The following is an 18,218-nucleotide window of genomic DNA, read 5'->3' as shown; positions in this document are numbered from 1 at the left end:
ATCTTGTACCAAATTGTAATTAGACAGATAAATAATTTGTTATTAAAATGAAGTAATTTTCTATTATGTATCATTATATTTCTATTATATATCATTGATACTTTTGGTGTTTCTGTTGTTCTCAAGACTCTTTCTAATATTTGTTAGCGTTTGAAAGGACTGTGAAATTATTTAAGTGAAAGTAAGTGAGAACTGAAATGAGAATTGAAAGTGGTTTGCTGAAGAAAAATAGAAAGAGAAAATAAGGATATGGTGCAATGAATAAAAGGAGTTAAAAATAGGGTGTAGAAGTAAGAACCATAGCAAAATAACTAATATTATTCCTCGTAATAAACTAATTTTATTTTTATCACGATTCGCAAACTATTAAGGTTCATAACAAGCAAAAATTAAATTATTTAAATAATTATGTTTTAACGTAAGAAAAAAAAATTATAAGAAAAAAAAGTATATATAAATATGAAAACAATTTAAATTTCAGTTTAAAATGAACAAACATTTAATTTATTTTAAAAGAATTTATTTTATTAGAAAGGGATCTTTAATCTTATAAAATCAATCAACTTATAATATAAGATGATTATATAACGTGACATGAATGTTCTGATGTATTCAATAGTTGTTAAGATAGAATTTAAATTAATTAATCTTATAAAATTAATAAACTTATAATATAAGATCTGTACTTATTTATATCAAGTTGTAGGGATATCGTGTGCGAAAACGTGATAATTTCAACCAAAGATTATGAGAAATTAAAGTAACAAGTAAAGTGAGAATGATACCAGAATTTTTAGGTGGAAAACCCTTTTAAATAGAGGTAAAAAACCACCGGCGAGAGAGCCAAAACTTTCACTATAATGATAATGGTTCTAGGAAGTCACTATATATAGTGGTTCTAGGAGACAACAATAATAAATACAATTAATGGTAATTAACCTCCCATGGATTGCGACAATTAACCTCCCATTGATTGTAATTGATTGCGACAATTAACCTCCTATTGATTGCAATTGATTGTGGCAATTAACCTCCCATTTATGCCAAGATAACGGTAAAGGTGAGTCATAAACCCACACAAGTGTTATGTGGAATTATATAATGGTGATATTATGGGTGTTTTGATCAATAATTATTAAGATAGACTTTAAATTATTTTGATAGCATTTAAGTTCTGAAATGTAATTCTAATTTAATATTATAAAATTTATTTATAAGATGAGATTTACACTCACTTATATTATTATTATTTTTAAAAATAGATTTAAAACAAAACAAATATTCAGAATGAAATGAAAAAGACAACGACGTTGGTATTAATTCTAGAGAAAACAATCTCCCTAGATAGATACAGGAAATATTAAGATGTGAACTTTAAGTCTAACCCAACCTTATAAAATCAACTTATGAGGTGAGGTCTACACTCACTTATATACTGTAAAATATCTTAATCTTTAGTTCATGTGAGCTCTCCAACATACCCTTCTTACGCCGAGAGTGATAGTTCGTGTGTAGGACAATATATTATGGGTGGTCTGATATCGGCTCGATAACGAGTGACCCAATAAACCCAACAAACTCTCACTAGAATAAACTTGAAATTGCTCTGATACCATATTAAAAAATGAACTTTAAGACTAACTCAATCTCGTTTTAGCTTTCATTTTCTAATGAATGAAATAAAGGAAGAAAATGTTGAGTGATGGTAGATTTTTTTTTTTTTTTATAATTTAGTGGTAATGCTTACACAGGCTCTCTCATAATGAATCTATCTAGTGACAAAGGTCTATGTGTACTTTTTCTTTATGATTTTGTACTGTTAATTAAGAGGCCAATGAGCACATAATAAGATGAAAGAATTTGGATTGCATTATGAAATTAAATCAGTTAATCTTGTCAGTTTTAACCAAAGAGGTCATTCAAATTGCACCTGAAATAGATATTGCTTTTGTGAATAAGACAGAGAAGGAAATGGGAAGGCACTTGCATTATGTTTCTGATGTCATACAAATGGTTTTGGTTTTTAATTTTGTTTACATAAAGATGAATATAATCATGCAATTGTTGTTATTAGGAGCCAATATTTGCATGCTTTTCTTGCCTCTTCATATCTTAAACATTAGCCCCTTTCACCACTTTAAAGTTACCCTTCAATGCATATTGCATCACCATTACATAATTCACTCTCTCCTTCTTCTTCTTCTTCTTCTTCTTCTTCTTCTTCTTCTGTTTCTCATTTCACAAAAATGGGAAGGCCTCCTTGTTGTGACAAATCCAATGTCAAAAGGGGTCTTTGGACTCCTGAGGAAGATGCTAAAATACTTGCCTATGTAGCCAATCATGGAACTGGAAACTGGACATTGGTTCCAAAGAAAGCAGGTCTCTTCAACAACCCTTTTCCTTAAAAAAAAGAAGTAAAAATAGGAATGAAGAGACATAACTTTTTTATGGTGCAACTTTACTCTCTTTTCTTGACTTGTTTGCAGGGCTGAATAGGTGTGGTAAAAGCTGCAGGCTCAGATGGACCAACTATCTGAGACCTGACCTCAAGCATGATAGTTTTACTCCCCAAGAAGAAGAGCTCATTATTAACCTTCATGGAGCCATAGGAAGCAGGTATCTTCTACTCTTTATATATGGTAAAATTCTTCTATAGCCTCAGTGAAACCAATATGAAAGGTGACACAAAATGAAATAATTAATCAGACTGGTTTTAAAGTTAAAGTAGCATCTAAAATTTCAGTGTGATTTACCTTCTGTATAAAGTGCTTATCTGTCATCATTTTTTTTTTGTATTAGAAGGTTTTAACTACATATGCCATTCACCTATATGATTTATTAAAGGGGATTTAGTCTCTAAAATGATAATGGTTAATTCCAAGCTGTCTAATCACACTATAGGGTGCAATTTACTAAATTCTGTTTTTATGATACAGCTATTAGCCTCACAAAGTAAGCAAAATTAGCATGACAAAACTTAATGCACTTGTTGGTATATGTTGCATGAGGAAAATATAAACTGTGCTGTCTTGGTTTATTGAGAGAATGAACTAACCATAAACTTTGACATGCACCACAAATGTGCCAACTATATAACCCCCCCTTTTTTTCTCTTTGCCTTCCTTTTAACCTTTTTTTTATTCAAAGAAAAAAAATCTCATCACCTTGTTTGTGACATCTAATCACATTTTCTTTTCAGATGGTCTTTGATTGCAAGAAGATTACCTGGGAGAACAGACAATGATGTGAAGAACTACTGGAACACAAAGCTAAGGAAGAAGCTTATGAAGATGGGAATTGATCCAGTGACTCATAAGCCAGTATCACAAGTCCTCTCTGACTTGGGAAGCATTAGTGGCCTCCCTAACAGCACCACCACTAACCAAATGGCCTTTGTTAACAAGGACTTGATGATGAGCAACATGGTACCAACAAAAACTGAACCATCAGGTTCCAATAAGTCAATGGTGGAGAACACACAAGAGGATCAAGTTCACTCATGGGAACACCACTTTCCTTACCAAGTCCTCACCACAGAAAATGTCCAACCACATGTCTTCAGTGAAGCTGCATCCTCCACCTCATCCTCATCTTCCTCCAACCTCACACACTTAGGCTCACCACAGTCCTACTCTTGCCAAACCCCTCATTGTTCCTCCTTTGATTGGAGTGAGTTTCTTCACAGTGACTCATTTATGTGGTCACTGAACCCCTCAAGTCTGGTGCAAAGTGAAGCTGATCTTTCCATCAATGCCAAAAGCAATGGCCATGACAAACAAGGAGTTGCTTCAATTGAGGGTTGTTGTGGTGCAGGCATGGAATATCAAACTAAAAAGCAATGTGAAGGTCATTCATTTGTAGATGGTATTTTGGACAGGGACAGTGAGTTAAGAGCAGCATTCCCTGAACTTTTGGATGCTTCTTTTGACTACTAAGTGTTTTTCTGCTTCTTGATGATTAGCAGGGTTATTAAGTACAACACTCTCACATCACTAGGATCTACCAAAAAGTTAAACCATTCATTATGATTTTCCACTTGCAGATTTTGTTATGATATATCTTTTGCAATGCCTCTTACACATGATTTAGTGCTTGTTACTCTTTCACAATGCCCTTTTTTAGTTTTTAACATTTTTTTGAAAAGATGTGTATTTTCTTTAACAAAATAAACATGTACTGAATTTTGGATGTTAATGTGTAACTATATAATCAAGATTAATTCCTTCTAAGGTTTTGAGTTTATATAATATAACTATGTCGATGTAGCATTGGGACCTCCTATGTATTAGGAAATTCTTAATGTGAATAAATATTCATATAAAGTATTTTTTCTATCATGGATAAATAAAAAATTGCAATTGTCAATATGTTAAAGTTCATAATTTAAGTTTTATACAGAGTTAGGGTAAAAATTCAACAACTTGCTCCATTATACAACTTGGGATTCATGATACGAAGAAAGAATATTTTCGTCATTTCATGAAAAAAATGAAATTTTAGACAAAGAAATAGAGTTGTAGACGAAATAGGAGTGTAGATTGATGCAAGTTGTTAATGTATCACTTTTCTAAAAGGTTAGCAAACATACCATATATATATATATAATACTTTATTATATTAAAAGAGATAATAAAATTACATTGGAATTTTGATAAAATCTTGAAGCAAAAACTCTGCTACCAATAATTATGCTAAAAACCTTAGACCCATAAATGAAAAACCTGAGACCTAAAAATGAGCAAGAGATATTAGTGGTTAAATAATTATCCCTAAAATGTAGCATCACCAAAAGTAGATAAGAACACTTATTACTAAGTTTCCAAATATAGCAACTGAGCCAAATGAATTAGTCAAAATTTGTGGGGATAAGAACTAAACATAGAAGGCTAATTACTATTTTTGCATGTACTGGTTGAATGAATGAGATTATTATAGTCAAACACAAGCCAAAACATATTATGTGATTAGTTAAAAAATGGTGAATTGAGATTTCATTGGAAGAGATCACAAGAAACAAAGAGAAGACACACACACATTTTCATTGCAATCCAGGAAAAAAATTTGATTCATATCATGAATTCATTGCAAAGATCATCATTTTCATTTCGAAGACAAGGATCTTCTGGTCGGATATGGCAAGATCAAATGCAAGTCGAGGATTCAAAAGCCAATGGTAATGGTAGTAGTGCTAAATTCTCTAGGAACAAGATCAACAGCAACAACAACAGGGAGGGAAATGTGCCACAGATGGAAGAAAACATAATGGGAAGAACATTTCATGAGAATGATGAAGGTGATCCACATTCACAATCATCACCTTCTTTATCTAAAACTCAAAACAAGGTACATGGAAGTTTTTTCTCTTCCATTTGCGGATTATGTATGAGCAATCCATCAGGTCGTGATTGATGATCACCCTCATTTTTTTTTATTAGGGTCTTCTCTTTTGTATGTGCAAATATGTGTCTTCATTTTATCTTCAATGAACATTCTTTCGTTATTCTTAACAGAATCATTCCATGTTCTTTGGTTTTGTGTTTGCTATGTTCTTAACCATAACCAATGTTCAGTGTATATCAGCAAAAGAAACAAGCAATAAATGCGAAAATTGCAAATTCCGTTCAGAAAAATGATAAAGGGCATCTTTTCCCCTCATGTAGATACACCCTTTTGATTAGTAAAAATAATTCTTATCAACAATTTCATCTCAAAATAAGGGTATTGGCAAAGTAAAGAGAAAATGAACAAAAAAGACAAGAAAATGTACCACAATGAATAAGGACTAAAATGAAGCAATTATTTGTTAATTGCAGAATGAATGAACAATGTGAAATTATTCATCACAACTTCTTCAGGTGAGTATTAACAATGCTGCCAAAGGAATCTAACTTAACCAAGAGTTTATCAGTCAAATTGTATCATATTGAAAAAGGAACCATTTGGTACTTGGGAACTACAAGTAACAAATGGTACCAAATTAAAGTACATGGAAACAAAACAGGAAAATCTCTGAACATATACAAACAGAAGGTTATGTGTATTAATTCATAGAAGACAAGTATTTGATATAACCTTATAAGGAAACCACCAACACCAAAAAAAGCACATTTACTAATCATCAACTGCAAAATCATGCATTCTGGTTCAACCATAAAACTGTTATGCTATATATAAACTCCAAATTCAAAAACTGCATAATCAAGAAGTCCCCTTCCACCAAAAATCTGCTGTGCAAGTGCTTATCCCATAGCAGTTATGATAACCTTAAACATCAATTAAATTTATTTTGTTGATAAGTCTCTACCTTATCTTCTTCTTGGTCTTTATCCTTCATCCATCCTTGCAACAGACAACCTTCACATGAGCACTAACTAATGTCCTGTCCTTTATGCAGCATTCATATGTATACTGCATTGCAGCACTCACATAATAGAACAAGGACTTTGCAATTTTTTTTTGTTACCAAGTGATGACACAAATATACAGTTGTACCACATTCAACTTATTGATAGAGACTCAAACTTAATAACTCATTAGCTTGTCTTCAAAATTTGTGAAGATCATGTTTTAACCATGAAAATTAGAGTGTTATCAGTATATTGGATGAAGCAAATTTCCATGTAATAGCTTCCAACCAAAAAACCATTAAACAAACTTCCACCACAATAACAAAGATGCTAAGTAAGGGATCTACTTGCCTAAATCCCTTTTGTGTATGAACTCATTAGAAAGACTTACATTTACCAACACTTAAATATGTGTAGACATGAGATATAGACAAATACCAATCATTTTTCACAAAAATCCAATCCATCTAGCATGTAAAACAAAAAGTTCCAAGTAATATGCTTTTTCATAAAGTAAACCCTTTTTCTTTCTCTACCAAGTTTAACTAGCTACAATATTTCTTCCTTTTAGAAAGGTAATTTGAGTCAAGTTAATAAGTCTTGGAAGCACCCTTTTTAACCTCCTAGACAATATTTCTTTTAGTATTTTTTGCATAAACAAGAAATATGGTTTTTAATTACAAGATTGTGATGAAGATCATGGATTTTGGGTACAAGAGAGGTGTGACTTGAAACAAATTCATTAAGAATCTCATTAGATCATCTATAATGCAACATCACATCTTAAGTTTAGGATAAAAAAATTACCCAAAAAAACATCTCTATTAAAATAAGATAACATAAACATGAAAAGGGTCCTAAACAAGATCGGATCTTAAAAAAAAAAGACACTACAAAAACATCATTACATAACAAACCAAATTTAGAAACAAAAAATAATTAATCACTATTGACTAAATTAGATATTAATTTAGAGATTAAAAAATTCTTCATATCGAACGTGATTTCTATTATTAATAAAAATTTGTAAAATAAATTCTAAATTGGTATCTAAATTAGCTGCATAGGTTTTAACTACTAATATTTTATATTTTAAATTAGTCTCTAAAAGACTAATAGAACCTAATTTAGAATATAAAGTAGTAAGTAACTAAAACTTTGGTAGCTAGTAATTAGATACCAATTTAAAAACTATTTTAGAATTTTTTTTATTAATAATAGAAACTACTCTAGATACCAATTTTTAGTTTATAAAATGGTCTCTAATTTAGTTAAATAGTAACTAATTTTTTTAGTTTATAAAATGATATCTAAAATTATTTTATTTAATGATTTTTTTAGTGAGATTTTCAATTTTAATAGAATCTAATAAATTAATTTTTTAAATTGTAAAAAATTGAAATGAAAATAAAAATTTGCATCAATTAAAATTTGTAAAAAAATCTTAAAAATAATGTGACATTATAGAAATTATTTAAAATAAAATTATAACTCATCTTACATTTAACATGACCTTATTTCATCTTTAATCACATTCCCAAAGACTTTAATAAATTTATAATTAAAATAAGAGAGACAGGGAATTTTCAAGGAACCTTCTTTATGAAGCAAGACTTTGTCATATATATATATATATATATATAGAAAACACATGCAGTGTAGGGTATAAAAAATTAAAAAAAAAAAAAAAACTGACCCACCTTCCCTGCAATCAATCCACCAAAATGGACTACACATGTTAGCCATTTCATATTACTAAAGTCAATTCATTCGCTTTTCTTCTTTTTACATTGCGAAGAAAAAAAAGTTAATTGAAATAATGAAAAAGTAAATAATAAATAAAAATAAATTCAAGGATATTTAATTGAAAAGTATATGAGAATGTAGTAAAATTATGAAGTTGTGTTTAGTTTAAATGTAATAAAGATAAGAATTTCCTTTTTTTACCAAAACAAATCCTAGAAAATGCAAACAAAAAACACCATTTTCTCAAATGTTAGTTTGGTATAATATCATTAGAGGTGAAAATAAATCATATTATTTGATAGAGATTTATGACTTGTTTTGTACCAAGTCTAAGACAAACCATTTTTTTGGAAAATGGGTCAAATCTAAATTTTTAAAAAACATTTTTGGGGTAAAAAGTCAGATTTTAAATCATTAAAAAATGTTGTATACCTATTAGGTCAAACTATTTAAGTAAATATAAATAAATTTTTTTTGTTTATTTTATTGTTACATTATATTTTTTATAGTATGTTAAAATCATAAATTTATATATTTCTCTTGATTATGAAGCATATTGATGGACATAAATCTCAAACTTATAAGATTAATAAAAGGTAAATTTATAAGTTATTTAAATATTTTATTATATAAGTAGTTTAGTTTATTATATTATATTAAACAATTAAAATATGCAATATATATATAATAAAATATAATTATTAATAGATCTATTTAGATTAATAATGTAATATTTTGACTAATTTAAGAAAATCTTTTTAAGATGCAAACAAGACTTTTATCACACTCAAACTTTATTCTTTTATAAAAGATACTAATCTATTTTCAATTCTTACAACCATCATTAAAGGGAGGAAACTTTTTTGTGATGGGACCAACCTCCACCCAAATCAATTATCTCACTAATTAACCCTACAAAACTACACTATTTCGTTGCCATTTTCTCAAAATCTTCAGTGTCAAACAGAGCACTAACCATGGATAAGTTAGGTGGAAATAATAAAAAAAAAATCTTGTCAAAATAAAAAAATACAAAATATAAATTCTTAAAAAATGTTAAATTAAATTGGTTTACTCTTTTTTTTCAAATATTAGATTATAAAGAAGCTACCATATTAAACTATATATTATGAGTTATTCGATAAAATGTTAAATTGAATTGGTTTATTTTTTTTTAAAATATTAGATTATAAAGGCTTAAGAATCTACCATATTAAACTATATATTATGAGTTATTCAATAATAGTTATTATTCGATAAAATGTTAAATTGAATTGGTTTACTTTTTTTTTCAAATATTAGATTATAAAGGCTTAAGAATCTACCATATTAAACTATATATTATGAGTTATTCGATAATAGTTTGATAACAAGTGACATGATAAATCCAATAAACAATCGTTATAATAGATTCAAAATAATTTTATACCATATTTAGAAATAAACTTTAAACGTAATTCAACCTCATAAAATCGACTTATAAGATAAAATTTGCATCCACTTATAATCATAATCACTTATTTACTATAAAATATCTTAATTGACTTCTAGTCAATGCAAGATCTTCAAGATTAGGATCTCAAGGTGTAGTTTAGATTGGATTATTAAGTTGAAATTAATCTAATTTTAATTTCAATCAAATAAACTTTACTGGATTTATCTTGTTTTATTCATCAATTTAATCCAACTATAGGAATTTCTTAGTTTAGGAAGAACTTAGGAGAAGAAGTAATGAATGAAGTATAAACTTGGTGATTAAATTGATATTTTTGTCATGATATTCATGTAATGTTGCAAAATATGGAAAAAAAAGAAAAAAGTAACGGCCTAAATTCAGAAGTGATAATGAAGGTTCAGGGAGTGTTTGTATCTTTGAGAGATAAATTACCCATTGATAATTTCCAATTTGATTATTCTCATCACTATACATTCTTCGAATTTTATATCAATGAATCGATTAAATTCAGGGATACATTGCTGTTAGCTACCATTTTTTGTTTTGTTTTTGAAAACAACTTGTGAGTGACACACTTGTAATCATTATGAAAAATATTAAGGTTAAAAAAAACTCTTTATGTTGAACACTAGACTTAAGGGCAAAAATGGTTGAAGTTGCTGTAGTCAAGTTTGTTCAACCGAATTGCGCATAATAAATGCTCTGGCAAGTCTTCACCCTTGTTTCCCTGCATCATGAACACAAGAAATTAATTACATACCAAGACTTTGAATCTTCCAATTGCATGTAAATAGTTTATGCACAGAATTTTTATACTATCATCCAATTACAAACCATTACGTATGATAAGTTTGATGGATTGTATAGTGATTATGTTAAGAATCATATACTAATGATGGTTTCTGGTTTCTGATTGATTGATTGATAGCTTAACACTTGGTTAATATAGAAGAAAGTTTATCTATGTTGCCAATAAAATGGTAAGGAAGTTACCTGAATTGTGAGACCAAAATCCAGGTTACATAGCTTCAGTCTTTCAATGAAGCCTTCAAATCCTTTTCTTGCAATATAGCTAAATCTGTGCACATCTAAATCTATCTCAAGATAGTTTTCTCCCTGTCGAAGAAATAGCATCAGATTAGGAATCTTTCAACAGCTCAAAAATATCACTCAACATAACTAAGAAAGAAACATATGTCCACTAATATGTTGACAAATTTTGCATGTGAAAATGAAGGCTAGTGGTGACACAGACAGATCAAAGTAATGAATCTATTTGTATGATTTTCGACAATGATGTACTGAATCAGAAACTTTACACATTCAGTGATGATTGCTTCAGTGCAAGATTAAAAGGTACTTTTAAAATTTATTGAAGGATGTTGAATCTGAAACTAGAATATGCAAGTAAGTGTGTACCAAGTAAAATTCGTGCTGAGGACGGGAGAGAACTGGTTTTTCGTTGTAAGCATTCATAAGCTTCTTTTCAGTTGTGCTTAAAGACAGATTCTCCAAATTTGCAATTCTGCCTAAAATTTTTAATCTCTCCCTAAACGGTACAATTGCATCTAGAGGGAAGCCTTTAACTCTTTCCACTTCGTCGTTGATTAGTTTCTGTCAAGGAAAACAAGAACATGCACACATGTTAATGAAGTGTCCAAAAACTACATATTGTGTTACAGAGGTAAAATCTTCTATAACATGAGGCACAATGACTATAAAAAAGGATAAATATCATTCCCCTTACACTGATATTTTCGCGGAATTGGTCTGGAAGGTCTTTAGAGTACTTTTCAGATAATTTGAAGTACAAAACCACATTCATTCCTTCACCATCATTTTCACTTTGGAAAATAGAGGCCGGATATAACGGTATCTGCATTTTAAAGAGCATCAATATGTTAAAATCTTGAGGTAAAAAATTTAGATAGTGATGAATTTTTGACACAATATGTTTTTCAGCACATATGACACAGAATTATTGATAAAATTGGCATCCATATGCAGAATGGTAAGAAACTCGGAACTATGGGCACATAGCATAAATTTGCACCTCAGTGAAATGGATGAGAAATTCTAAAAAAAAAAACATGCAGCTACCTGAATGTTTATAATAAGAATAGAAGGGACGTCCCCATGTACATTTATTGCAGGAATTTGTATAAAGCGAGCAATATGATCAACTTTTCGAGCAGACAAGAAGAGGTCAGCTCCAAGAGGATAGAACGCAGCGCTGTTTGGAGCAAAATCTTTCTTCTTATCCCTGCCAACATGGAACAAATGAATTATGGCATTATGAAGAATGGAATAGTGCTTAATTGTTAACATAATGAATGACATCTATACAAGAGGCATCCGTAACAAAATGTTCAATCCCTGAAAGAATATTTAGCATGGATTATAAACTCGGTGCCTACCTAAAGTAGTTTTTGCCTCTGACTCTGAATGAACTAGGCTCAATTTGCGACCAAGAACCAGGGGTTTGCTTCTCTATTGAACAAAATGGAATCGATGAACCAGCCAAATGTTTTTGTTTAAATGCCTTGGGAGAAACTGCAATAAAAGAGAGCCATGAATTAGTAACAAGAGAAGCCATAAGAGAACTAACACAAAACATCTAAAAATGGGAAAGTGCATGAAACGGGAGAGCAAATTAAAGAAATAACTGATACTTTTTATATATTCCTTATGTGTTTACTGCTGTAAACATGGCAGGATAAACAAAATAAGCTCGACCTCAAGCAAACAACTTATCTTCACTTTCATAATTTCACAGTTGTTCAAAGAGTCTACTTGATTTGAGAAAACATCTTCTGTTTTTATAAATGATTACTAAAATGCCACCTTATGCTTCCTGTTTTCAGAGATTTGTATACGAAGCAATGTGCAAACAAAGAGACATTTTCCTAATCATGTATGAACACACAGAACAAAGCAAAAAACATTTCCTCGAACAAACATATACTAATTAATCCATTTGCAAAATGTTGGAAAGTGCGCAATAACTGAAACAAAAACCTATTCTTGCAGGGAAAGAAATATGCAGAATACTCACGTAAAGTCATATCTGAAGACCCTTCTCTCCATTTGGAGGAGAGTTTGGAAAGCGACTTCCTCTGTGAACTCGGTGTATCAGGACTCATTGGCCTTCTTTTTTCAACAGCAAGTGCATTGGAGGATAGGCAAGGCAAACAGGTATTTGGCAGAATCCCACAATGATCCAGGGTCAGCTTTCTGTCCTCTCCAATATCATCTGCATGACCTGAAGATACTTCTCCTGTCGAAACAGAGTCGAAATAAGCTCGAGGACCATCTGATTTCATTGTAGAAGAATCTTTTGGTTTGCCTTGATTCTTAGCAATCTTCAAAGAAGAATTGCTACAAACATAATTATATGGGTGCACTCTTTGTTTCTGGCTGTGGTGGTGGTGATCAACAAACGCAGGATCAACTCCTTCAGGAGATGAATAGTTTGCCCTTGACACAGTTTCACTCTCATTCAAAGACACCCAATCTACCAAACAGTCATGTAAAAAATATATAACCACACTGACAAGAAAACTAAACAACAATAAACTGAAAATCTAATCAAGGTTTCAAAAAAAGACCCACAGACACAATTTCAGCCTTAACATCAAGGTTTTCGGAGACTTTGTGACCACAAGACACTGCTACAATTGTAGCTACATCGGTTACATTTTTCAACAATTTCCCCCAACAACCACAACTGCAGCCTAATCGACCACATTTGTCTGTAATTTCCCACAATACAAAGAATTACAACAAAATTCCGACCTCTGCTCTGCCCAATTCAAAACCTTAAATTTGAATCTCCCCAACCACAACCGACCTCAATTTCACCCGTATGAGCCATTTTTCAGTCCCCAATTATCCTCAATATCAAGGATTATACCGAAGACTCGGCAACCCCAATTTAAAAACCTGAAATTTATACTCCAAATTTACAGAAAAAGGAAAAAATTCACTTACCATCATAGACACTGTAAAATTCGTCATCACACTCAGAATCCAACGCCGAAGTAGAATCAAACCAAGCAGCATCTGAAACAGAAAAACAAAATAAGGATCTCCACTTCAATTTTAATCAAACATTCATTAAAACTAAAAAAATGATAATAAACCTTAATTAAGAGTACGTCCATATACATGCAAACCAAAAGTAAAACCCAACACCATTGATTAAACTGTGGTGTTCAATTTTTCTTTCAAATAAAGTAAAACAATAAATTCAAATTTTAAGCAAAAAATAAAAGAGTGCATAGAAGCAGAAGCACCTGAAGCGCGATTAGAAGCTTGCAAAGCGGAATTGGAGTGAGCAACGATGTTGGCTTCGATCTTTCTCGAAGAGACGCGCCTTCGGAGGATTCTCCTCCTTCGTCGGCGGTGGTTCTTCTTCTTCGCGGCGAGGTCCTCGTTCGCCTTGGGCCTTGACACACAAACACCCATTACTCCTTCTCCCTTTCTGACCGCGACCCTCTTCGCTATTCGCGTCGCAGTGCTCAAAAATCGGTGCTTTATGCAGAAGGGTGTTCGCAGAATGAAGATGGAAGATGAAGAAGAAGAAGAAGAAGAAGAAGAAGAAGAAGAAGAAGAAGAAGAGATGGGTCACCAGCAAAGCATCGTCGTTGAGCAAGCTGGTGAAGGGTCATTCATTAGCTTCCATCATGATGCAAGTGCTCTTAAGAGTGTGGGGTCTACTCCAGGATTTGATCAAACGGTGGAAGGAGTTCCACGTGGACAATCTTGGGAGAGAAAATGTCGAAATTTTAATTATATGTGATAAATGATGATGGTAAGGAAAATAAAATAACACCTTTTCTATCTTTTTTTTATCTTTCTATATTTATGCCAAGCACGAGGCTAAATAAAAGTGTGGTATCTCCATTACCAAAAAATAAAATAAAATAAAAGTGTATCTTTTAAAATATAAAGTGGATATCTTGGAAATGGTTACTTGAAATTCCCCTTTATTTTTGCTCTTATCCTTGTTAATTCTGACTTTTATTTATTTATTTTTAAATAAGATAAATTACAACTGATAAAAGTAAATTATTTATTGAAAAAATTATAAGCGATGTTTGCAGTTAGAATTAAAATTATTGATTTTTCTGATTATTATTTTTATTAGTTTTTAATATAAATCGATGGTTTTAGATAAGGCGTTCACGTTGATAAAAGGAGGGAGTTGATTAAAAGATAAACCTTTTATCTATTTCTAATCAGAATATATGAACTCATACATTCAAAAGAGATAAATATTATATATATATATATATATATATTGTATCACAAAAGTTTGAATCCTATCAATAGCTGTACTAAAATTTCATCTGAGTTTGAATCCTATGGATAAGTCTACTAAAAATCATAAATTGTTGAAAAAATAAATAAAAAAAACATCTTGCTCTTTTCAAGAGATCGAAAAAGAAAGAAATATTGTATTTTTCAATCTTTAATCTTACTTGTTGTATTTTTTCAATCTTTAATCTTCAGTTTTGTCGTACTATTGACCTTCTCAGCAGGGATATTTGCAATGACACTCACATTCAACCTTCTCAACAGGGATATCTGTAATGACACTTTCACGTTCAATCTTCTCTACGATGACACTCTCACGTTAGTCAGTTTTAAGGAGAGAAACGTAGTGTATTTAGGATTAAAAGTTTTGTTATCTTTTTCTTGAGGATGAGTTGTTTATTTATAGCTATAGTTTTGGACCTCTATAGATTGATACGATCCAACCATAATGATTGCTTAAAAACAATTTACTATATTTTTTTTATAAAAATATAATAAATATCTAAATTTTTAAATTTGATATCAAAATCAATTTTAATATTTTCTATATCTAGTTCAAATTTATATATATTATTAAATATTATTGTAGTTTAACTCGTATGAATATATTTTAGATTCACAATAAATACGACATCAGATTATTTTGAACAGTAGATAAATTTTTCAAATAAAATATATAATATAGAAATAAAGATATTGAGGTGCAATAATAAATAAGAGATTTTGAAAAATAAAATTAAAACCGTTTTTGCTGAAGAATTATTAAAAACACTCTTGTCAAATAACAATATTTAAAAATACTTTCTTTTAAGACACTTGTTTTGATTTATATAAGAGATGCCTATTTCTTTTAAATGTCAAATATTTCATTTATTTTAGTCAGATGAATAAATAGATTAGTCTGATTTATTAAGATTGGGTTTACTAAATCCAAAACTTGAATTGGTCATACAAGTTTAGTTTACAAAATAATTTGTTTTTTCAAGATAAAAATCTTTAGATAAATAAACCAGTTTAGGAGCCTAAATAGTAATAAAAAGAATATTAATTTAAAATACTATTTTCTTAAATTTGTTAAGATAAAATTTATTAAGTTAAAGGAAATTCCTTTTTTGAGAAAAAAGAAAATTTAGTCTCTAAAAAGTATAAAGTAATTTCAATCTAATATCCTAATTTAAAAAGCATATTCTTTATTTGATCCTACCACTATTCCTGCGTGGCACATGCATGTGTTTCTATGAAATTCACATTATTTACATAGATGCCACGTGGAATATAGTAAATTGAACCAAAGTGGAATTATTTTTCTTTTACTTTTTTAGGATAAACTATCATTTTTAATTTATCTTATGAACTTCACTATTTATTTAAGGTTAATAAATAAATTTCAGGTTTACAAAATCCAACAAATTTTTATTAAGATTAATTATAAATGACTTTAATATTATTTGAATAACTCAATCTTACAAGATCTTTAATTTCTAACATTAACAATTAATTATCTTTAATTGTTTTCCCATCTCCATCAATATTTGTATTATTTTGATCCATAAGTTTCTCAAAATTTCAACTAAATTATACATTCTATATAAATTATTATTTGTATTATTTTGATCCATAAAAATTTCTCAAAATCTCAACTAAATTATACATCCCATATCAATTATTAGTGAACATATAAATTAAATTATTTTACTTTTACTTTTTTTAGGACTAAACTATCATTTTCAATTTAGTTTATGAAGTTAGTATTTTTTAAATTTAAAAAATGAATTTTAATTTTAAATTAACTATATAAAATTCAACAATTTTTTTTATTAAAATAAGAAACAAATTTTAGTTAAATTCAACCTTACAAAATCATTTTATAAAATAAAATTTACATTCATTTCTTATAATTCATTTCTTATATTATATGAATTAATATTATTTTTAATTGATACAAATCTTCAACCACATTGTATTATCTCGATCCATAAAAGTTTCTCAAAATTTGAAATAAATTATACATTCCACATAAATCATTAGTAAACATATTCTTTCGCTTCCATTTCTTATTTCCCATATTTCTATTTCCATTGAAATAATTTTGAATATAATGGATTTTATTTTTGTCTCAATATTCAATTAGATTTAATATTCTTAAGATTTGATATCAATAATAATTTTGATATATTTTTTCTTGAATTTTTAAAAAACAAAATCATTCTAAACTTAAAACAAACAATATCTCAAATACAATAATAATAATTAATATTAATAGTATCATTTCAAGATATTTAGCTAGAATATCTAAATCTAAGAGAATCTATATGAGATGTATTTTTATAGTATTAAGTTGGTCAATTATTAAATAAATAGAAAGACGTGGATGAATGTGAAGAACAAAATTGTGGTCAAAACGTTTGCAAGAAAATTATAAAATAAAAGGAAGAACAAAAATTGTGGTCAAATTTACGAAAAAGAAGAAGTAAAAGAAAGAGGAAAGCGTGTGAGTGTGGAAGTGACGTGCAGACATTTATGTCTCAGTTTCCGACATCGGACACTGTTCCCACGTGTTCTTATTCCTACACTTCCTAAAAGTTAAACCTTCTTTCACCATTCTCATTTTAACTTTATTTTAAACAAAACAGAGAAAGGATAATTCGTGTTTCAATTTCAAATAATAATAATAATAATAAACGAATGATATTTTTATTTAATTTAAAAAATTACTTTGTTTTATTTTCTACAATTTATCAATTTTTAAAACCTTCCCTCTATTCTCTTCCCCTCACCTAAGAGCATAAAATAATTGTCATAAGAATAAAATGAGAAATTAGTTTTCAAATAATTTATAATCCCGCATAGGGATGGCAGAGGCCTGCTGAAAAAAAAGATACGAATTACTTATTTTAACCTGCTGACCTACTTAAGCTCGTTTCACATAATCCAGAGTCCATGTAGGTCAATCCTTATGCGGGATGGACTAAAAATATCAATCTGCAGATTATATGCAGGGCGAGATAGCCCGTATTGTCACCCCTACCCACATTATATTTGAGTTATTATTCATTTTAGAGATCGATGATTCATCACAATTTTATTTTTAAAAGAGATCTCGATAAATTAGAAAAAAAAATATACAAACTGTCATTAATTTCGACTTTTGAATATTAATCTCAACTCCTGAGTATATAGTGAAGATACTAGAACATTTGATTCCTTCCTAGAGAATAGGACCAAGAAAGTCTTAAAGTGTGAATAATTTTTTAAAAAAATAAGTCCTACAAGCATATATTATGAACATTCTAGAAGTAAAGGAAAGAAAAAATATTAGAAAGTGAAGTTATTGAATTGTGAAAAATAAA

General features: G+C 29.5%; 2 protein-coding genes across 3 annotated transcripts; one reads left to right on the top strand and one right to left on the bottom strand.

Moving 5' to 3' along the window:
- Positions 1 to 2,153: 2,153 nt before the first annotated feature.
- On the top strand, positions 2,154 to 4,060 carry LOC137836370 (transcription factor MYB35). Its single transcript, XM_068645098.1, has 3 exons — positions 2,154 to 2,379; positions 2,487 to 2,616; positions 3,200 to 4,060. The coding sequence occupies exons 1-3, from the start codon at positions 2,154 to 2,156 to the stop codon at positions 3,933 to 3,935; spliced, it is 1,092 nt and encodes a 363-aa protein (XP_068501199.1). The 3' UTR covers positions 3,936 to 4,060.
- A 5,894-nt stretch (positions 4,061 to 9,954) lies between these two features.
- LOC137836852 (uncharacterized) lies at positions 9,955 to 14,320 on the bottom strand. Of its 2 annotated transcripts, none has more exons than XM_068645615.1 (9): positions 13,845 to 14,320; positions 13,540 to 13,611; positions 12,605 to 12,826; positions 11,967 to 12,102; positions 11,650 to 11,812; positions 11,297 to 11,425; positions 10,969 to 11,163; positions 10,543 to 10,665; positions 9,955 to 10,276 (listed from the first exon to the last, which is right to left on the bottom strand). In XM_068645615.1, exons 1-9 carry the CDS (start codon positions 14,014 to 14,016, stop codon positions 10,184 to 10,186), a joined length of 1,305 nt encoding a protein of 434 aa, XP_068501716.1. In that variant the 5' UTR covers positions 14,017 to 14,320; the 3' UTR covers positions 9,955 to 10,183. The 2 variants fall into 2 exon arrangements, with proteins under 2 accessions (XP_068501716.1, XP_068501715.1); XM_068645614.1 differs by having other exon boundaries at positions 12,605 to 13,063; positions 13,845 to 14,224.
- Positions 14,321 to 18,218: the final 3,898 nt, after the last annotated feature.

Source organism: Phaseolus vulgaris, chromosome 4 (assembly GCF_000499845.2).
Source record: "Phaseolus vulgaris cultivar G19833 chromosome 4, P. vulgaris v2.0, whole genome shotgun sequence".
Taxonomy (NCBI): domain Eukaryota; kingdom Viridiplantae; phylum Streptophyta; class Magnoliopsida; order Fabales; family Fabaceae; genus Phaseolus; species Phaseolus vulgaris.
The sequence above is the reverse complement of the archived record's forward strand: the minus strand, read 5'-3'. Positions and strand labels throughout refer to the sequence as shown.